The sequence below is a fragment of the Nycticebus coucang genome, chromosome 6 (genome assembly GCF_027406575.1).
Source record: "Nycticebus coucang isolate mNycCou1 chromosome 6, mNycCou1.pri, whole genome shotgun sequence".
NCBI lineage: Eukaryota > Metazoa > Chordata > Mammalia > Primates > Lorisidae > Nycticebus > Nycticebus coucang.
In genome coordinates, this window is record NC_069785.1 from 101,511,407 (window position 1) to 101,534,297 (window position 22,891).

The 22,891-nt window shown below is 38.9% G+C and overlaps 1 protein-coding gene across 4 annotated transcripts in view; it reads left to right on the forward strand.

The window, feature by feature from the left end:
• ADAMTSL3 (ADAMTS like 3) overlaps positions 1-22,891 on the forward strand; it is a 406,539-nt gene that overhangs the window by 218,654 nt on the left and 164,994 nt on the right. For all 4 annotated transcript variants that reach the window (XM_053593613.1, XM_053593612.1, XM_053593614.1 and 1 more), the window contains exon 9: positions 6,398-6,555. In XM_053593613.1, the coding sequence (XP_053449588.1) occupies positions 6,398-6,555 (158 nt within the window). The remainder of the gene's footprint in view (positions 1-6,397; positions 6,556-22,891) is intronic.

Below are 22,891 nucleotides of genomic sequence, written 5' to 3' on the forward strand. Positions count from 1 at the left end.
GACAGAGACCAGCTGAAAACAAGACAGAACCACTTAGCCCTACCACACCAAACAGGTCCTCAGTTTCTCAGGCCATAGCACTGTATGGGTCCTTGACAAAGCTCCAGGGGAAAAATCAAATGGTGTAAAATAATCATGGGGCGGAATCAGTGGAAAAACTCTGGCAACATGAATAACCAGAATAGATCAACCCCCCCGCCGCAAGGAAAGATATGGCAGATGTAACTGAAGATCCCATTCATAAAGAGCTGGCCGAGATGTCAGAAACCGAATTCAGAATTTGGAATGCAAACAAGATTAATAGAATGGAGGAAAATTTGGAATTAGAAATTTGAGGAGCAAGTCAAAAGTTGGAATTAAAAATTCGAAGAGTAATTCAAAAGTTGTCTCAAGAATTTAACAAATTTAAAGACAAAACCACCAAGGATTTTGACGCACTGAAGTAAGAATTTGCAGCCCTTAAAAATCTGAAAAATACAGTAGAATCCCTCAGTAACAGAGGGAGCAAGCAGAAGAAAGGATTTCTGACATTGAAGACAAAGCTTTTGAATGCTTCCAAACACTCAAAGAGGAAGAGAAATGGAGAGCGAAAATGGATCATTCTCTCAGAGAGCTCTGGGATAATTCAAAGAAGGCTAATATCCACCTCATTGGTATCCCTGAAAGTGATGAAGTGGCCTCACAAGGCACAGAGGCCCTTCTCCAGGAAATTATGAAAGAGAATTTTCCAGACATGCCAAGAGATTCTGAAATTCAGATCACAGACAGTTTCAGAACCCCAGCATGACTCAATGCGAATAAGACATCCCCCAGGCATATCATAATTAACTTCACTAAAGTTAATATGAAGGAGAAAATTCTGAAAGCAGCCAGATGTAAGAAATCCATTACCTACAAAGGGAAGAATATTAGAATGACTGAAGATCTCTCTGCTGAAACCTTTCAAGCCAGAAGAGGATGGTCATTGACTTTTAATCTCCTAAAGCAAAATAACATTCAACCCCGGATCCTGTATCCAGCTAAACTGAATTTCATTTATGATGGAGAAATTAAATACTTTAATGACATTCATATGTTGAAGAAATTTGCCATAACCAAACCAGCTCTTCGGGATATTCTCAGACCTATCCTCCATAATCACCAGCCCAATCCTCTACCACAAAAGTAAATCACTCAGAAACTTTTGATCAAACTCCAACTTCCACAGTGGCGAAAGGATTAAAAATGTCCACTGGACATTTGAAAAACTCAATACCCAAAATTTTACCAGACTTATCAATCTTCTCTCAATTTACTGTAAACGGCTTAAACTGTCCTCTAAAGAGGCACAGGTTAGCTGACTGGATAAAAAAACTCAAGCCAGATATTTGCTGCATATTAGAGTCACATCTTACCTTAAAAGATAAAATATCAACTCAGGGTAAAAAGATGGTTGTCGATATTTCAGGCAAATGGTAATCAGAAAAAAGCAGGTGTTGCAATTCTATATGCAGACACAATACGCTTTAAACCAACAAAAGTAAGGAAGGACAAGAATGGTCACTTCATATTTGTTAAGGGTAATACTCAATATGATGAGATTTCAATTATTAATATTTATACACCCAACCAGAATGCCCCTCAATTTATAAGAGAAACTCTAACAGACATGAGCAACTTGATTTCCTCCAGCTCCATAATAGTTGGAGATTTCAACACTCCTTTGGCAGTGTTTGACAGATCCTCCAACAAGAAGCTGAGCAAAGAAATTTTAGATTTAAACCTAACCATCCAAAATTTGGATCTAGCAGACATCTACAGAACATGTCATACCAACAAAAGTGAATACACATACTTCTCATCAGCCCACGGAACATACTCCAAAATCGATCACATCTCAGGTCACAAGTCTAACCTAAGTAAATTTAAAGGAATAGAAATTATTCCTTGCATCTTCTCGGACCACCATGGAATAAAAATCGGTGCCTGTGGCTCAGTCGGTAGGGCACTGGCCCCATATACCGAGAGTGGCGGGTTCAAATCCAGCCCCGGCCAAACTGCAACCAAAAAATACCTGGGCGTTGTGGCGGGCACCTGTAGTCCCAGCTACTCGGGAGGCTGAGGCAAGAGAATCGCTTAAGCCCAGGAGTTGGAGGTTGCTGTGAGCTGGGTGAGGCCACGGCACTCCACCAAGGGCCATAAAGTGAGATTCTGACTCTACAAAAAAAAAAAAAAAAAAAAAGTTGAACGCAGTAACAACAGGAATCTGTATACTCATACAAAAACATGGAAGTTAAATAACCTTATGCTGAATGATAGCTGGGTCAGAGATGAGATTAGGAAGGAAACTGCCAAATTTTTGGAACAAAACAACAATGAAGACATAAATTATCAGAACCTCTAGGATACTGCAAAGGCAGTCCTAAGAGGGAAATTTATAGCACTGCAAACCTTCCTCAAGAGAACGGAAAGGGAGAAGTTAACAACTGAATGGGACATCTAAAGCAACTGGAAAAGGAAGAACATTCCAACCCCAAACCCAGTAGAAGAAAAGAAATAACCAAAATTAGAGCAGAATTAAATGAAATTGAAAACAAAGGATTATATAACAGATCAATCAGTCAAAAAGTTGGTTGTTTTAAAAGATCAATAAAATAGATAAACCTTTGGCTAACCTAACCAGGAAAAGAAGAGTAAAATCTCTAATCTCATCAATTAGAAACGACAAAGACGAAATAACAACACACTCCTCAGCAATTCAAAAAATCCTTAATGAATATTACAAGAAACTTTATTCTGAGAAATATGAAAATCTGATCATGACCAAGTCAGTTTTATCCCAGGGTCTCAAGGTTGGTTCAATATAAGTAAATCTATAAGTATAATTTAACACATAAACAAATTAAAAAACAAAGACCATATGATTCTCTCAATTGATACAGAAAAAGCTTTTGATAATATCCAGCATCCCTTCATGATCAGAACACTTAAGAAAATTGGTATAGAAGGGACATTTCTTAAACTGATAGAGGCCATCTACAACAAACCCACAGCCAATATCATATTGAATGGAGTTAAATTGGAATCATTTCCACTCAGATCAGGAACCAGACAAGGCTGCCCATTGTCTGCACTGCTCTTTAACATTGTAATGGAAGTTTTAGCCATCGAAATTAGGGAAGAAAAGGCAATCAAGGGTATTTATATAGGGTCAGAAGGGATCAAACTTTTGCTCTTCGCAGATGATATGATTGTATATCTGGAAAACACCAGAGATTCTACTAAAAAATTCTTAGAAGTTATAAAAAGATACAGCAGTGTCTCAGGTTACAAAATCAACATTCATAAATTGGTAACCTTTATATTTACCAACAGTAGTCAAGCTGAAAAAACAGTTAAGGACTCTATTCCATTCACAGTAGTGCCAAAGATGATGAAATATCTGGGAGTTTATCTAACAAAGGATGTGAAAGATCTCTATAAAGAGAACTATGAAATTCTAATAAAAGAAACAGCTGAAAATGTTAACAAATGGAAAAACATGCCATGCTCATGGCTGGGAAGAATCAACATTGTTAAAATGTCCATACTACCCAAAGCAATATACAATTTTAATGCAATCCCTATTAAAGTTCCACTGTCATACTTTAAAGATTTCAAAAAAATAATACTTTGTTTTATATGGAATCAGAATAAACCTTGAATAGCCAAGGCATTACTCAGAAATAAAAACAAATCGAGAGGAATTGTACTACCGACCTCAGACTATACTATAAATCGATAGTGATCAAAACAGCATGGTACTGGCACAAAAACAGAGAGGTAGATGTATGGAACAGAATAGAGAACCGAGAGATGAACCCAGCTACTTACCGTTATTTGATCTTTGACAAGCCAATTAAAATCATTCAGTGGGGAAAAGATTCCCTATTTAACAAATGGTGCTGGGTGAACTGGCTGGCAACCTGTAGAAGACTGAACTGGACCCACGCCTTTCACCATTAACTAAGATAGACTCTCACTGGATTAAAGATTTAAACTTAAGACATGAAACTATAAAAATACTAGAAGAGAGTGCAGGGAAAATCCTTGAAGAAATCGGTCTGGGCGAGTATTTTATGAGGAGGACCCCTCGGGCAATTGAAGCAGCTTCAAAAATACACTACTGGGACCTGATCAAACTAAAAAGTTTCTGCACAGCCAAGAACACAGTAAGTAAAGCAAGCAGACAGCCCTCAGAATGGGAGAAAATATTTGCAGGTTATGTCTCCGACAAAGGTTTAATAACCAGAATCCACAGAGAACTCAAACGTATAAGCAAGTAAAGAACAAGTGATGCCATTTCAGGCTGGGCAAGGGACTTGAAGAGAAACTTCTCTGAAGAAGACAGGCACACGGCCTATAGACATATGAAAAAATGCTCATCATCTTTAATCATTAGAGAAATGCAAATCAAAACTACTTTGAAATATCATCTAACTCCAGTAAGATTAGTCCATATCACAAAATCCCATGACCAGCAATGTTGGCGTGGATGTGGAGAAAAGGGAACACTTCTACACTGCTGGTGGGAATGCAAATTAATACATTCCTTTTGGAAAGATGTTTAGAGAACAGAGATCTAAAAATAGATCTGCCATTCAATCCTATAATTCCTCTACTAGGTATATACCCAGAAGACCAAAAATCACATTATAGCAAAGATATTTATACCAGAATGTTTATTGGCAGCCCAATTCATAATTGCTAAGTCATGGAAAAAAGCCCAAGTGCCCATCGATCCACGGAAGGATTAATCAATTATGGTATATGTACGCCATGGAATATTATGCAGCCTTAAAGAAAGATGGAGACTTTACCTCTTTCATGTTTACATAGATGGAGCTGGAACATATTCTTCTTAGTAAAGTATCTCAAGAATGGAAGGAAAAAGTATCCAATGTACTCAGCCCTACTATGAAACTTATTTATGGCTTTCATATGAAAGCTATAACCCAGTTATAACCTAAGAATATGGGTAAAGGGGAAAGGGAGGGGAGGGAGGGAGGAGGTGGGCGGAGGGAGGGTGATTGGTGGGATTACACCTGCAGTGCATCTTACAAGGGTACATGTGAAACTTACTAAATGTAGAATGTAAATGTCTTAACACAATAACTAAGAAATTGCCAGGAAGGCTATGATAACCAATGTGATGAAAATGTGTCAAATGGTCTATAAAACCAGTGTATGGTTCCCCATGATTGCATTAATGTACACAGCTATGATTCCATAATAATAATAATAATAAAGAAGATCTTAAAAGCACTTCTGTTCATATAAAAGCAAACATGAATAAAGGGATATTCATGGGATGCGGAGATCTTTTTTGCAGTGGAATGGTTTCATATTTTGATCGTGATGGTGTATGATAAATGGCATCAAGGTCCACACACATTGCATCAGTGCCAATTTCCTGGTTTTCACGTTGTGCTCTGGATATGTGAGATGTAATCGTGGGACAAAACTACTCCATGGAGCATGTCTTTTGAGCATCATGTCAATACCCTCAACATTTTGGGTTTTGGAGCATTTTAGATTTTAGATTAAGGATACTCAACCTGTACAAATTGAAGAAGAGGCATAAGGATCTACCTGTTTAAGATGGGATCTTTTGGGGCACTCAGCTCCCTGACTCAGTATCTCTCAGTGCCATCCCATGTCCGTGGGTTTTAGGGAGGAACCAGCCAAATGGACTGAGTGTGAAACAGGTTTGCTCAAATGTGCTCCAATATCTGCCCAAGACAGTTTTGATGATACATTTGATAAGATATATATGCTGATCCCAGAGCGTTTTGTGATTCTTTAGTTGCTGGGTTGTTTTTTTTTGTTTGTTTGTTTTTAAATTTCAGAAGTGCTTGATTTGAACATGGTATAGTTTGGAGAAAACAAAATATCCTTATGGTTGTTTCATTATTATTATTTTAACCCCCCCCCCAAAAAAAAAAACTCAGTAAAGCTTACACAGGAACTCTACTATTTTTGCAACTTTCTGTGAATCTATAATTATTTCAAAGTAAAAAGTTTTATTTAAAAAATGTAAATTTGAGATTTACTGTGTCCTTGTCTAAAGACTTCTGAATAGGTAATAAAGTGAGTAAACATAGCTTTACTTTGAGTATTAGTTACGTCATGAAAAGATAGTACAAAGAAAGAAAACTTTTCTATTTCCCCTTATGATAGAAATAGCTCTAAACAATTGCATATTGGGGCCTACTACCTTGCATATCTGTTCTACCAAATTGAATCAATAGTTGAAAACAGAGTGGACGTTTTGATATTGTATTTGATATCATATGCTGATACTGTACTTTTAAAATGTCTTTTGAAATAAAATGTCTTTATGATAGTTCCTTATTTGGATTTCATTTTATAATTTTAGTTATTGAATCAAAAACGCTGCAAGGAAGCAAAGGTGAACACAGTTTTAACAGCGCTGGAGTCTTTGTTGTAGAAAACACAACAGTTGAATTTCAGAAGAGTTCAGAGAGGCAAACCTTTAAGATTCCAGGACCTCTGATGGCTGATTTCATCTTCAAGGTAGGATGATCCTCTTCAGAAACTTTGTGAATCTGAAGCTCAGAACATCTTATTTTAAAAAACAGTAGATTTATGGGCAGTGCCTGTGGCTCAAGGAGTAGGGTGCTGGCCCCATATACTAGGGGTGGTGGGTTCAAGCCCGGCCCTGGCCAAAACTGAAAAAAAAAAAAAAAAAAAAAAAAATTCAAAGTATTTAAGAACAGTAGATTTGCTTAGCAGGGGGTTGTCACCCACCCATTATTTTTAGATAGCTCATGTCTCATTAACACTTCCGTCTTGGAAGTTAATTCCTAAAAGTATTCATTATTCTCATGTTTCTGCTCCTAAACTGTGATAGTTAAGAAACAAACTTCACTTTTGTCTAGGAAAAGTTGATTTTATATTTATTATCTCTAGTTGCTGTGTTAGTTTTGTTTTGTTTTTAAAGAGATAACACCTCTCTGTGCCAGCAAAGTTGGAGTGCATGCTCTTCCTAGGGCCAATGGTGTCCCCTGATAGCCTCACACTCCTGGGCTCGAGTAGGCCTCCTTACTCAGTCTCCAGAGTAAGCTATATTCAGTTTTAACCTCTGGAGGGAGTTTGGTGAAAATGGCTAATGGCTAAACATACCATATCCTACACCAGAATTGTGCCACTGCAGGTCCTCCCCTTGTAAAGGAAAAAAGAGAAGACAGAGGCTCATTCCTCACATTCCTTTAAGATCATTATTTTTAAGGGATGGTTACTTCCACTGTGGGCTGGTTCAAGAGCAGGGTCTCTTCCCTAGGTGTTTTATGATGACCTGTCATAAGGTGTCTGTAGAAAAACTCTTCTTCCCTGGAACCACCAGCCTGTATCCCCTCTCTGGGTCACTCAGAGAACTTGAAGTGTATACAGGTATCCCAGAGTCATCCTTAAAGTTGCCATACATAGGGAAAATGGAAAATCATAACTAAATGTACCTTTATTTATAAAATATTAATTACAAAATTTTACAAAATATTTACAAAATATTCCACATATTGGCTACCTTTTTGTAAAATTTTGTAATGAATACTTTGTAATTAAAGGCACATTTAACTATGATTCCCCATTTTCCCTATGTCTGGTAACTTCAGGAGCGACTCTTGGGACATCTTGTTTTTCCAAGGTGACACAATTTGAAACGCTGCTGACAAATTTGAAAATGGCCTAGAAATGAAAAGAAAAAGATAGTTCAGTGAGCCATTTTGCCCTATCCCTGTTCAGAAACTCATTCCAAATATAAACGAAAGTCAGAAAATAGCCATAATCCAATAATACCTTCACATACGGGAGGGAAAAACCCCTCAAGATTTTCAAAAGAACTGTCTGTGTCCCGCATGCTAATTTGTCAAAGAATGTTTAATTGTGACATCAGTGTGTCAGCAGAGGAATATGTTGGGAGATGGCTGAGAGTTATTAGCTGATCTACAATCCTCAGATGTAAATGCAGCCTGCAGTGTAACCAACCCAATGGTAGCCTGCCATATGAGCAGCCCGATGGTGGCCTGCAGTATGACCAGCTCATTGGATCCTCAGCTGTTATGCAGCCTGCAGTGTGACCAGCCCAATGGTGGCCTGCAGTGTGAGCAGCCCGATGGTAGCCTGCAGTGTGACCAGCCCAATGGTTGTCTGCAGTGTGACCAGCTCAATGGATCCTCAGCTGTTATGCAGCCTGCAGTGTGACCAGCCCAATGGTGGCCTGCAGTGTGAACAGCCCGATGGTAGCCTGCAGTGTGACCAGCCCAATGGTTGTCTGAAGTGTGACCAGCTCAATGGATCCTCAGCTGTTATGCAGCCTGCAGTGTGACCAGCCCAATGGTGGCTGCCGTGTTTGGTTTTGTTTTTGAAACTTTGGATTTTAAACAGTCAACATTTTAAAATCAAAAGATTGTACATAAAAATATCAGTATTTTTCCTATTTCTCTAAAAATGGGAACATCTGACAGTTCCCTCCCATTTTACCGTGGCGCTGAGATGCAGCTGAGTGGCACTGCTCTCTCATTGGGACCCCCTCCCAGCTTGCCCTGGCCCACGCCACCCCTGCTGCGTCTTCAGCACTAATGTTGTGTTTGGCACTTGCCATTCATCCCACTTCAAACACTTAGATCATCTGCCTGGCTTCCAGAACATTCAGGTTGGTGACTGTGTCTGACTCTTAAAGCATTGACCTGATATTCTTTGACAGTCACACTGTGAAGGTTTGGGGGAAGCCATTACGTCACCTTTCTTTCTATTCTCTCTCCATCCATTGTTGTGGCATAAATTCTGTACTTGCCTTGCTCTCCGTAAAGCCTTCCCATTTAATTCTCAAGTAGAAAATATACACAATCTTTTTCTCTTTATTATTCTTCTCAAGTCAATTTGGAGATCTCTGACTGGATAGGAGACATTAGTGCAATGATGGGATGGGAGAAGAACCCAAAAATATTGTTTGGTTACAGTATCAGCAGGGATAGATTTTGAATGTGCATTGTTTGTGGAAACTACATATAAAAACACACATGCACAAACTGTTTCTGAGTGTGTGCACATATACACACACCTACCTATATAGATATGTGTGTGTACATTTTTTTAATATTGGAAAGATGCATCTCAAAATGAAAACACTAAATCCAACAGCAGTGTATTTGCGTATCAGTTGCACAATTAAAAATTCTTGTTTTTTTTTGTAGAGACAGAGTCTCACTGTACCACCCTCGGGTAGAGTGCTGTGGTGTCACACGGCTCACAGCAACCTCTAACTCTTGGGCTTACGCGATTCTCTTGCCTCAGCCTCCCGAGCAGCTGGGACTACAGGCGCCCGCCACAACGCCCAGCTATTTTTTGGTTGCAGTTTGGCCGGGGCTGGGTTTGAACCCGCCACCCTCGGCATATGGGGCCAGCGCCCTATTCACTGAGCCACAGGCGCTGCCAAAAATTCTTAACAGTTTACAGCTTCTTGTCCAAATTGTATAGTCCCTTCTTCAGAGAGTGCCTTTTAGCAGCGTGTTAAATGCACACTGCCTGAACCAGCACTCAGTGCTTTGCTTCCTGTCCTGGGTTTCAGTCTCTCAGACTCTATCAACAGCTCTGGATTTTGACTTCTTAGAAAGCTTGTGATCTCTCTACACTGAACAGGCTTTATTAAAAATATATTTACCAAAGAGTATGTAGCACACCACCATCTGACTTGTGTAAAGGGGGCCTCAGTTTCATGCCTCTGGCCCTTCTCTTTCATGGGTGCATTTTCTTTCTTTCTGTGCTTAGTGGGAGAGAATTTGGCAAAATTAAAGGTACTTGTGATGAAGTACGAATGACTCTGATAGTGTTTTTCCCTGACTTGGAAGTTTGTACAAATGGTGTGGGCTTTTAAGAAATACGCTTTTCCATCAGTTATTTAAAAAAAAATTTTTTTTTTTTTACTCCAAACATTGTAGCATCTCCCAGGCTGTGTTGGTGCTGAGGTGAGGAGGCCTTTGCTTCCATTCATCTCTTCCCTACTCATCACAAGATCAAGTAATGACTGTACGTTGAGTGGGAGGTTAAAAATATGTGTGTGAGGTCACCGACAGTGGTCAGTCCTGTGTCCCTGTGTTTTCTTCTTCTCTTTTCTCTCTTGTCAACCAGGAGTATCTTTTCAAAAAAATAGAAGACTCAGGCTGGTGTAGCACAGCCATGGGTGCCCTGAGTCAGGTTGGGGAATGTTCCTTCTTGTGGTTCCTGTACTAGACCTTATCCCATGGGCTTCTAATAAATGTCCTGCTGAAAACTACTATGTTTCTACATAGAGAATAAAATATGTAGACTTCAGTGAGGTGTTCAATTGTCTTGTTGTTATCATTGCTTGGATTCTGAACAACTCACTGCACCAATAAGAAAAAAACTTTTTTTCCTTTCTTTTTGAGAAGCTATATTTTCATGGTTGAGCCATTCTTGAAAATACACATTTCCTTCTTCCCAGTGTATTTCGTACCGTTATGTTCCCGTCTCCCTGAGTGACCTATTTCTCAAGGCTGACCCTGCTCAGTCCTGTGTGCTGAGTATTTCCCACCAGGGCCACCCACGTGTTCGTTGGCCTCTCCAGTGGGTGCCTGCAGCCACCAGGGAGCAGCAGTGAGTCCTGACGGTGTGGTGGGCCAGACTGTGTGCTGCTGATTCAACGGTGGGGTGGGAGCTCCATGTTCAGTGAGAACTTACTGAACATTTGCATTTGTGAACAGATGTCTGTGAATGTCAATTTTAAGGCTATTCCCATGAGAAGATCAAATTTAAAAAATGCAATGGCTTTGCTAAAGATACCTCTTTCCCTGATTAATTTTCAACTTCTGCTGGTAGATTTCCTCCTCTTTTAAAACTTACATCCATCTTCAAGGGGGGAAATGTTTCTCTTCTTTGTGATCTGAAATCTTCCTTTCTCTGCCAGTTGTCTTTCTTCGGGAATCATTTTTCATCCATTCAGATATTTTTTGTTCCTAAGGAAGATGTTTTCTGATTGCGTTTCCACCAGTTCTCAGCTCTGTCTTCAGCTCCCTCCATCCTCAGCTCTGGGTGTCTTTCATGCTCTTTACCCACAGAGTCTCTTCTTCTTGGGAAAGTATGATAGCATGTATGACTTATTCAGGAATGAGAGGATTTAAAACTGCCTGTTTTCCTTTTTCTGAAAGAACGTGTTACAGCCTTCCAATGTGGTACAGGTAAGTGGTTACATTTACACATTCTCAGAAATTTCAAAAGATAGCAAGACTGAGTTGTAAAGTCAGTGTCTATATTAGTTTCCTGATGCTGCTGTAAAGGAGTACCACAGCTGAATGGCCCAAACAACTAAATTTATTGTCTCACAGTTAGGGAGGCTAGAAGTTCAAAATCAAGATGTTGGCAAGATTGGTCCCTTCTGAGGACTATAAGGGAGAGTCTGTCTCATGTCTCCTTCCTAAATTCTTTTCTTTATTTTGATAGAGGCAGGGTCTTGCTACATTGTCCAGGCTGGTTTCAAACTCCTGGACTTAGCTGGCATCCCAAAGTGCTAGAATTACCGTGCAAACCCCTGTCCACCCTCTCTTTCCTAAATACTTAAGGCTCAGACATTCTCCCTTTGTCTTCATATCAACTTTCCCTGGGCATGTCCACCTTTGTGCCCAAATCTCCCCCCCTCACTTTTTGTTTTTAATATTTTTTTTAGAGACAGAGTCTCACTCCGTCACCCTCAAAGTCTCAGACAGTTGCCCTTGGTGGAGTGCTGTGGCATCATAACTCACAGCAACCTTTAACTCTTGGGCTCAAGCGATCCTCTTGCTTTAATTTTTCTATTTTTAGTACAGACAGGGTCTTGCTTTTGCTCAGGCTGGCCTCAAACTCATGAGCTCAAGCAATCCACCTGCCTTGGCCTCCCAGAGTGCTAGGATTACAGGCAGGAGCCACCACACCCATCCCCAAATCTCCCCTTTTTACAAGGGCACCAGTCTGATTGGATTACAGCCCACCTGCATGACATCATCTTAACTTAATTACATCTGCAAAGACCCTATTTCCAAATGAGATCATATTCTGAGACACTGTGGGCGAGGACTTCCAACATATCTTTTGAGAGGACAGAATCCAACCCATCACAGTGCCCACAGAAAGGAGGATGTGCCTATTTCTTCAGGCCTCTCATTTAGAGGCCCATCTCTCTGGGGTATTTGCTATTAATCCCAAAGATAGAACCTTTTGGAATATTACATATTTTCCTGTAATGTGGTCTGCTGTGGGAAAGTTCTTGGTTAAAACAATTCAAATACTGTTCTAGCAGTTACTAGAATTCATGGCTAAGTTATATGTATAAATACATGCATACCATGAACAGCTTTGTTTAAATTTACCCTATAGTTGTTGGAAGCAGTTTTGAAGCGTCTGAGTAAGGCAGCTGAAGTTGAATTCATCACCTTACTTACCATTGCTATAAAACTCATTTCCCCAATCAAGCAGGGGTCATACACTTTGCAAATGTTAATGTACATTTCCATTTTCCCATTCTTTGTATTTGACTGTCCTCTATGGTGGGAGCCTTCTGCCCTGAAGACTTTACAGCAGTGATTTGGCAAGTGGGCAGTTAGGCTGTTAGCAGAAATACAGAAAGAAAGCGTTGAGGTTTGACTTTTGAATATTGAAGTTAAATCATTATTATTATTATTTAATTTGGACTTTTAATTTTGAAAGTCAGACTTGTTAGGAGAGATGAAGATTTTCTGAACTGGGTTAGTTTCCACACCATTTCAAGGGCCAAGCCAGAGGTACTGGCCCACAGCATTTCTTCTGTAATCTGCAGGCTCCTGCGTCCTCAGGAGGACAGTCACCTGTGGTCAGGGCGCATGCAGCAAGAAAGTGGAGAGCTGCCACCTCTGCCTGACCAGGCTATGGGTGAAGAAGCAAACAGGAGACAGGATGGAGGGGCAGGCACTCCTCACAGCAGGGAAAGTTTCAAGGAAAGCCAAGGAAAAAGACCTTTTGTTCCACTTCACATTTAGAAATTCAGAAGGAAAATGCCTCGCAGGGTGGCCACCTCCATCAGCAGCAACCCCGGGAAGCCACATCTGAATAAAATCAGTATCAGGGATGTGAAAAGTATAGAGACCGGTAGAGTCTGAGTTTGTAGAGTCTAAGTTTATCTCCCAGAGTGTGACTCAGCTTCCAGCTGGTAGCAAGTACATCTAGAAAATTCCATGCCTCTTGGCTAGCCAGGGGTTGACATAGCAGGTGACAATGTGTGCCTCTTGCCCTGGGTTAATTGTTAATAGCACCTTTCAGTCTCAAAGGCCTCCTTGCTTGGACAGTAAAGCAGCTGGTGGACTCCCAGCCACACCACACGAAATACAAGGCACATGAGGAAAACAGAGGGGTGTGCTCAGCAGAGGAGTTGGCGAGCCCCTGGCCAAGACAGAACACGGCCAAGTTCACTGGCCCTGATTCTCCTGCAGGGGTCCCATTCACGAGGGGGACAGGGTACAGCTGAGGGCCCAGAGACAAGACGAGAACCTTCAATTGTGGATCCAGGCCCTTCTTCCTTCTCTACCTTTGTGAGATCCTGGGTCTAAACCACTACAGAGAAGAGCAGTCTGAAGGCTCGGACACACCCCCACCCAAAATGGAAATGTCTGCAGTGAACTCTTTGCTGAACCAGACTGAGTTTATAGTATTGAGTTCTGTTTGAATCGTTAGGAAGGGACTTGTGAGAAGATCAGAGCGGTTAGGAGGCAACATGGAAAGTCACACTCTGCCATGATTTGAGTCTGTTATGACAGCACTGCTCAATCTCGAAAAACAAAAACAAAACCTTTGGAGAGAAAAACACCCTGCAGTAACTTGATTTTTCTTTTTCTTTCTTTCTTTTTTCTTTTTTGTAGTTTTTGGCCAGGGCTGGGTTTGAACCCGCCACCTCTGGTATATGGGGATGGTGCCCTACTCCTTTGAGTCATAGGCACCACCAGTAACTTGATTTTTCTAGTTTTTAGTGTTGGAGGGAGAGCCTTTATGTATTTAATTAGTAGTTTTCATTTATTTTAAAGACACAATCTTGTATTTCCTATTTGCCTATTTTGCTCTCTAAAAGAATATACAGAATTCCAATGTTCTTTGAATTGAGGAACAAATCTTCAGATATGTTCTCTTCAGATAACCCTCTTCCTGGGATTAAAATTCTCCTAAAATGCTCAGTAATTCTCAATGGTAAGATCAGGGATTTTTTTTCCAAGAAAGAATGATAACACTGCATCATATTCTAATGTTATTTGAAAATAATTTTATATTAATAAACTTCCAAATAGCTACCTTGTTTTAAAAGAAACCATACAAAGAACCATAATTGAATGATATTTCATCAATATTATAGATTCAAGTCACCAGTAGTTTGTGGCTTGAGTGAAATATATGAATTGGTGGATTGTTTTTTCCAAAATTATGTTGTTGTAAATAGTATAAATCTGCATAATTTTACCAAAATTTATGATCAAAATGTCTCTTTTATTTTTCAATACAGTATTTATTTGTTTAGAGACAGGGTCTTGCTCTGTCGCCCAGGTTAGAGTGCAGTGGCATCATCATAGCTCACAGCAACCTTCTGGGCTCAAGTGATCCTCCTGCCTCAGCCTCCTGAGTAGTGGGGACTATAGGCATGCACCACTACTCTCAGCTAGTTTTTTCTTACTTTTTGTAGAGATTGGGTCTCACTGTGTTGCCCAGGGTGGTCTTGAACTTCTGAGTTCAAGTGATCCTCCTGCCACATCCTCCCAAAGTGCTAGGATCACAAGCACAAGCCACAGTGCCCAGCCCCAAATGATTCTTTTTTGGTTTGTTTTGTTTTTTTTTATAGTAGTCTTTTATTTTTAATACCTCTTATGCCATGAATTCATAGGGGAAAGGTTCCAGTGGGGAGGCACCTTGCCATTGAATGTGACAAAGCTTTGTATGACCATTAAGCCATGAATCCATAGGGAATAGTTCCAGCACTTTATGCTCCGGCTCAGCTGGCTCTCCCGGTTCTCCTGTGTGCTGTGCTGTACACCTGTAATGCCAGGAATTCATGGGGAATGGGGTCCAGCACCTTTTATTGCTGTTCCATTGGTGTTTTTGGTTCTCCTGTGTGCTGTGATGTATGCCTATTATGCCATGAATTCAGAGGGAATGGGTTCCAGGAACTTAGGTTCTTTCCCCTGCTTCTCAGAAAGTGGGCTTCTCTGGGTGGAACAGGCCGGCGCTTCAGCTGAACCCAGGTACCTTTCTCTTTGGCTTCCTTCTTTTTCTGATCATTTTCCTTTATATGTTTTAGGAAGCTATCTCAGGTCTTTGAGTGCTTAATATGCTCAGTATGAACATTAATCTTCTTGGCAAGAATCTTATTTGTTTACAATGCCAACAGTGTGTTGGGTGACATTGTAGACTCTTCCAGTTTTGCCATGGTGACATCTGGGTGGCATGCCTTTTTGAACAGGACCCATACCCTTGACGTCTACAACATCACCTTTCTTGTAGATTCACATATATGTGGCCAAAGGAACAACTCTGTGTTTTCTAAAGGCCTAGAGAGCATGTATCAGGTGCCTCTTTCCCTGTGTGTTGTCCTTTTGGTGAATTACTGGAAGATGGTGTCTCCAGAGAAAAGGCCAAAATAATTCTTTTAAATGGAACGCACACCTACAAAGAAGTTCAGATTAATTGGTCATTTCAATATAGCTGTTTGAAATTCAAAGCAGGTTTTATTAATGATTTATTTTTTGGCATGAAATTGATATTTATGACTTAGCAAGGGCAAATGCATGAAACTGTTTTAATTTCTTTAGTGAAGGAACAAGGTTATAACATGTGCATATAGCAACTTAATTCTGTATAATGAAGAAACACCTAATTTATGCCAGCCTTTGTTTCATCTGTCTCAATTTCATGGTCATGTACTGGATCTGCCATCATCTTCTCTCTCTGCTATCATAATACTTTTACTTTGAAATACTGTGGGACAATTCAGAGGATTGTGTACGAGAGATCCCAGGAAACCATAATCCTGAAGAGGTTTCCATTACAATGACCTCGAGACCTAAAATTTAGTATTTTCTCTGTTAGTTTATAGAAACAACAAAGACAAAAACACAAAAACCAACCAAGTGATGGGAAGCTCAGGTTAGGGGCTACAGTCTGCTTTTCCTTCAGCCATTGCTCAGGTATTCAACTCTCACTCTTGGATAAGTGAAAAGTAACTGTAAACAGGTAGGGTAGTGGCAAGTGGAAAGACAAATCATTTGGGACCAACCGAAGTGGCTGTTCATAGTTCCATTTCCTTTTCCTTGCAAACTTCCCAGTTGGGTTCAGCACCTCAGGTCTGCAGATGGGCAGCCGGTGAAGACCTCACTGATTTCTCAGGCTGCCCAGCTCTCTGTGGTGAGAGCTCTGCAGAGACAGGAGAAGGCAGCTCACGAGGAACAGACGAACTGGAGGTGGTTTGGAGGATTATACTTATGTCTCCCTATTTCTACTTGCTCAGGAAGTAGAAGACAAGGTGATCACTTGTTTTGGAAGAAGGAGTTAGATGTCGGAGGACTGAGAAAGAAGCACGAAGTGTTTGTCGTAAGAAATGGGAGAGTAAGTGGACTAGTGTGTTGCTGGTAGCATTCAGGGCCTCTCTGAGGTTAGTGAGCGTGGCTTTAAGTAGGTTGCCTGTATTTGCTCTTCCCTGAGAGTAACAGGCACAGGTCCTGCTGCCACATGCAGACAAGAAACAGTCCAGTAGCTCTTTCTCTGTCTTGGGAACCTTCTCAGTAAGGATGACTTTTCTCAGAAGCTCCACAGTAGACTTTTAATCATTGACAAGAATCTGGCAACACTCCACTCTACACCTTCCCTCAGCGTGTTAGTCTGGGTCCTCCAAGAAGCAGATGCCTAGACAAGATGAGATGTGAAAGAAATTTATTTGAGAAATGCCTGTGAGGGGAAGAAAATGGGAGTGGAAGCAGAGTGAGGCTGGAGAGCTGTCAGACTGCAGTGAGTGAAGGAGAGAGGGAAGGAGGGATGAGTGGATTCTCTGAGAGTTCAACCAGTCTGGGGAGGAGGCATGAGCCGAGGTGGTGTCCCACCGGACTCCTGCCTTCAGGGAGTGGGAACAGGCTGGCTTCGTGCCCCTCTGCTCAGTTGCTGGCTGGGAGCAGCCGGGGGAACTCTTGACCTGCAACTGGGGCCACTGGCGGAGGAGGCTCTTTGCAGTTGTGCATCTGAGCAGAGCATTCTCACGGGTGTGACACCTCCTAAGGCAAATGTGACCGCAGTGATTCATTTAGAACAACCAGGGTTTATCTGAGACACAAGGGGGAGGAATGTACACTGGAACCCAGCCGAGTCTCTGTAGAACTGTAGAACGGGAAGGGAAATGGATGTTGGTAGGAACAGCAAAATGTGTCTGTTACAATAAGGATTATCTCTTTCTGTAAAACATCTGGGTTTGAGGCCTTTCTTTCTCCTTTTTTTTTTTTCTTTTCTTCTTTTTTCTTTTTGGTAATAATGGAGAGTATGTCCATTAGTATTTACATTGTTTCCAAATGAAACAATTTCATTTTCTCTTAGGTTTCTATTTTGAGCCAATTGTGTAGTTTACCTTTTCCTAGTAAAGTGTCTAATTCAGGGGTCCTCAAACTTTTTAAACAGGGGGCCAGTTCACTGTCCCTCAGACCATTGGAGGGCCGGACTATAGTTTAAAAAAAAAACTATGAACAAATTCCTATGCACACTGCACATATCTTATTTTGAAGTAAAAAAACAAAACGGGAACAAATACAATCACACTGCCTCATGTGGCCCGCAGGTGGCAGTTTGAGAACCCCTGGTCTAAGTTTCCCAACTTAACTTTTCAAATGTAACCATAGTATTCCTTTATCATTTAAAAAATTCCTCTGCACTTACCTATGTCCCTTTCATTACTAAACTTGTTTATTGTTTCCATGTCTAATTTTTGTTACTGTTCAACCGTATAAATATTGTCTGTGACACATCTAAGGACTAGACTTGAGTTTTGATGATTAATTCAAAGGTTTTTAAAATTTTATTTATATAATTTTTAAATTTTATTTGGTTTATTTTTATGTTGTAGTATTAGCTTCTAGAGTTGAATTCTTTTTATTCATTTTATTTTTTTCTCCTGTAGATGTATTTAGGGCTATCAGTTTCCCTGTACAAAAGTTCTCAGTTTTATTGTAGTGTAGTTTATCAATCTTTCACTCTATGGTTTTGGAAACCTTATTGTTTTAACTTTTATATTAAGGGCTTTAATCTACTTAGAATTGATTTTTGTAAGTATTGTGAAGTAAAATCATATTTTTTCCTACTAACTACCCTTGACCCAGAGCCATTAGGTGAAGAGCAGCCCTCTCCCTCCTGTCTTAAATCTAACATGTGGGTGTGTTACAGACGGTGTTCTGTCTGGTTGATTTGTTTGCCTACTTGTGTTAGTGCCCTCATGACTTATCTAGCATAGCATTCAAATAAGTCTTAATACCTGGTCACATAAAGTTCCTAAGATTTATTTGAAAATTGTCTTTGCTGCTCGACTCTGCTTTTCGTTGGCAATATTGAAATCAGATTGTCAGTTTTTATAAAAGTCTGCTGGATTTTGATTAAAATTGTATTAGCTCTATAGGTCAATTAAGTGAAAACTGACACTTTTAGAATACTGAATCTTCCAACCTAGAAGCATGGCCTATTCACATAATTGTTTCGTTCTTTTAAAATTTCTCTCAATAGTGTTATAATTTTCAATGTATATGCTTTTCTCCACCTCATATCAAATTTATTTCCTGGTGTTTATTGTAAGATGTTACTGTGGCTGGCATCTTTTTTTTTTTTCATTTTCTATTCACTGCTGGAGTATGGAAATACTGATTTTTGCTGTTACTGATTATTTTGTATGCTAATACTGATTTATGTTGTATTCTTTCTCACTTGTCAATATTAATATTTTGTGGATTCACTGGAATTGTGTACATACACAACTGGACGTCAGCAAATAGCGACAGTTTTGTTTCTTCCAGTCTTTATACTTGGTGTCTTTTATTTACTTTTTGCTATTTGTGTCTATTCAGGACATCTGGTGGTGTTGAACAGAAGTGATGACAGCTGATATCTTTGTTATGCTTCTCATTCCAGGGACAAAGCTGTCTGTAAATCACCATCATAGATGATGTTTGCTATAGAACTTTTTATAGATACATCTGATGACAGAAATTGTCTTCTTTTTTCTATTTTGCTTCATTATCATATACAAGTATACTATCTTATCAAATGCCTTTTCTGCATCTTTTGAGGAATCATGGTTTTCTTCTTTTTAATATTATAAGCCACATCAATTTCTCAAATGTTAAATCAATTGTATCTTCCTGTAATAAACCCCACTTGGTCATTATCCTTAATATTTATTATTTTCTTATTTGTGAAAAGCTATATTCTTTCATATATCACTGGATGTGATTTTAAATTATTTTGCTTAAGAGTTTTTGTATTTATGTTCACAAGGGACTTTGTTTTCCTAAAATGCCTTTTTCAGGTCTTGGTATTACTTTTATGCTTGTTTTATTAATAAAAAACAACTTGAGAAAGGTCCCCTCTTTTCTTATTCTCTGCAGTGGTTTGCATATGATTGCATTACTTCTTCTTTAAATGTTTGGAAATGTTTACCAGGATATTTTAGGCATTATGCATTCGATGTCTTTGAAAAATAAAGACATTGTCCCTTGCCAGGATTTTTACATGTTTCTTCTTATGTCAGATTTATTTCAAGGAATTTATCTATTTCAATTAACTGTTAAAAAGTTATGGGCATAGCTTTTTTTCATGTCATCTTCTTATTATCTGTTCACTGTCTAGAAGGATCTGTAGCGAGTTCTCTGTCGTATTCCTGACATTGGCTATCGGTGCCTACTTTGTTTTTTCCTTGATGAGTCATGTTGAAGTGCTCTCAATTTTATTAGACTTTTTGCAGCAACAGCTTTTGGCTTTATATCTCTTTTTAAATGTAGTTTCCTTTTCATATCATTTATGTCTGCTCCTATCTTTATTATGTTCATCTTTCTACTTTCTTTGGATTCAATATGCTATTCTTTTTCTAACTTCTTGAATTGGATGTTTATATCACTGAGTTTTATTCTTTTTATATAAATATGAATTTAAGTATATAAATATCTCTCAAACCATACCTTACGTTTAACTTCACAAATTTTGATATGAAAGCTTTTTCTTCATCGGTTATATTATTGTATGATTTTCATAATTATACATCCTCTACTTATTTATAAATGTAATGTCTAAGCATGTGGAAATATTTAGTAGTTTTTTGAGGTTTATGTTTATAGCTTAACTCTACTGTGGTCAAAGAATATACTCCATATTATTTTAATCTTTTGAAATTTCTTGGTTTGTAGCTCTGAATGTAATGGATTTTGGAAGAATATGATGTACTGTCTTCCATTGGTGGATACAATGTTCTACAGTTGTTAAATAGGTCAAGTTTATGATTTGTGTTATACAAAAGTATAACCTTCCTGCTTATTCTGTTTTACCATGAGATATGTGTTAAAACTACCATTCTGACTGTACAGTTTGCATTGTCCATTTTTATGCTAGGTTGTTAGGTACATTCACATTTAGAATAATTACATCTTCCTAGTGAATTGGCCCTTTTTATTTATGTATTTATTTTTAATTCAGGTTAATGTGAGGGTACAAACAACCAGGTCAAAATATTTTATTTTGTTAGGTAGACTCCCTCTTGTGGTTATGTCCCACACTCAAAAGGTGTGCCAGACACCCCCACACCAGGCCCATTCAGTGGGAGCTCCCTATTGCCCCTCCCCCAACTTGAATTGAAATGAGTTTTTCTCCTATGTGGTCATGCATCAGATCATCTGCTGGCTTCATATTAGTATTGAGTACATTGGATAATTACTCTTCCATTCTTGTGATAGTTTAATAAGAAGAATGTGTTTTAACTCCATCCAGGTTAATACAAAAGATGTAAAGTCTCCATCTTTTTTAATGTCTGAATAGTATTGCATGGTATACATGCATGCCATAGTTTGTCAATCCATTCCTGAGTTGATGGGCATTTAGGTTGTTTTCACATCTTGGTGATTATAAATTGAGCTGCAATAAATAGTCTAGTGAGAATGTCCTTATGATAAAATGATTTTTTTTCTTCTGGGTAGATGCCTAGTAGTGAGATTGGGGGTCAAATGGAAGATCCAATTTGAGTTCTTTGAAGATTCTCCATACTTCTTTCCAAAGAGGCGTATTAATTTACAGTCCCACCAACAGTGTAATTGTGCTCCCTTCTCTCCACATCAGCACCAGCATTCGTGATGTGGGCCATTCTCACTGGGGTTAGGTGATGTCTCAGGGTGGTTTTGATTTGCATTTCTCTGATGATTAGGGATGATGAGCATATCTTCATATGTTTGGTAGCCATTCATCTGTCTTCCTTAGAGAAGGTTCTGTTCATGACTCTTGCCCAGTGGTAGGTGGTATTGTTTGCTTTTTTTCTGTTGATTAATTTGACTTCTCTATAGATCCTATCAAGTCTTTGACAGATTCATGACTGCAAATATCTTTTTCCCATTCTGAAGGTTGTCTATTTGCTTTGATTGTTGTGTTCTTAGTTGCACAGCTTTTCAGTTTAATTAAGTCCTGTTTATTTATTTTTGTTGCTATTGTAATTGCTACTGAAGTCTTCTTCATAAAATCTTTCCCTAGGCTGACATCTTCAGGGATACTTTCCCATACTTTCTTCCAGGATTTTTATCATTTCATGCCTTAGATTTAAATCTTTTATCCATTTCAAGTCAATTTTTGTAAGAGGTGAAAGGTGCAGGTCTAGTTTCAGTTTTTTACATGTGGTTATCCAATTCTCCCAGCACCATTTATTGAATAGGGATTCTTTTCCCCCATGTAAGCTCTTGTTTGGTTTATCAAAGATCAGATGGCTATAAGATGTTAGTTTTATCTCGTGGTTTTCTATTCTGTTCCATATGTCTATGTCTCTATTTTTGTGCTAATACATGCTGTTTTGATCACTATGGACTTGTAATATAGCCTGAAGTCTGGTAGAGTTACACCCCCAGTTTATTTTTATTACTAACAGTTGCCTTGGCTATGTGGTTTTTTTTTCTGGTTCCATACTAAATGAAAACTATTATTTTCCAAATCTTCGAAGTATCATGTTGTTATTTTAATGAGGATTGCTTTGACTCTTTAGATCACTTTGGGAAGTATAGACATTTTAACAACGTTGATTCTTCCCAGCCAAGAGCTGGTGGTATGTTCTTCCATTTTTTAATGGAAGATATCTTCTGCTATTTCTTTTCTTAGGGTTTCATATTCCTTCTAATATTTTCTGCTGTTTCTTTTCTTAGAGTTTCATAATTATCTTTGTAGAGGTCCTTCACCTCTTTTGTTAGGTATATTCCTAGGTATTTTATTTTCTTTGAAGCTACTGTAAAGGGAATTGTGTCTTTGGTTAGCTTCTCAACTTATGTCTAGAATTTTTACACCATCTTGCAATTAAATGTCAAACTATTTTTTAATCAAGATTTACTCATAAACTTTACTGATTTATTTCATCATTATTACCTGTTATACTTTCTTCTGTGTGTCTTAGAGCTTGTTCAGCTCCCTGTTTATTAGTTTTCCTTATTTGTTCCAGTGAGTGTCTCTGAGTGGTGATGTTTCATAGTCATTTATTTTGTGTCTGAAAAAATCTTTGTTTTATTGACTAATGATTGATAATTTGATAACAGATTGATAGTTGATTAGTGATTAATATTTAGTGCTTTTGCTATAGAATTCTAGATCC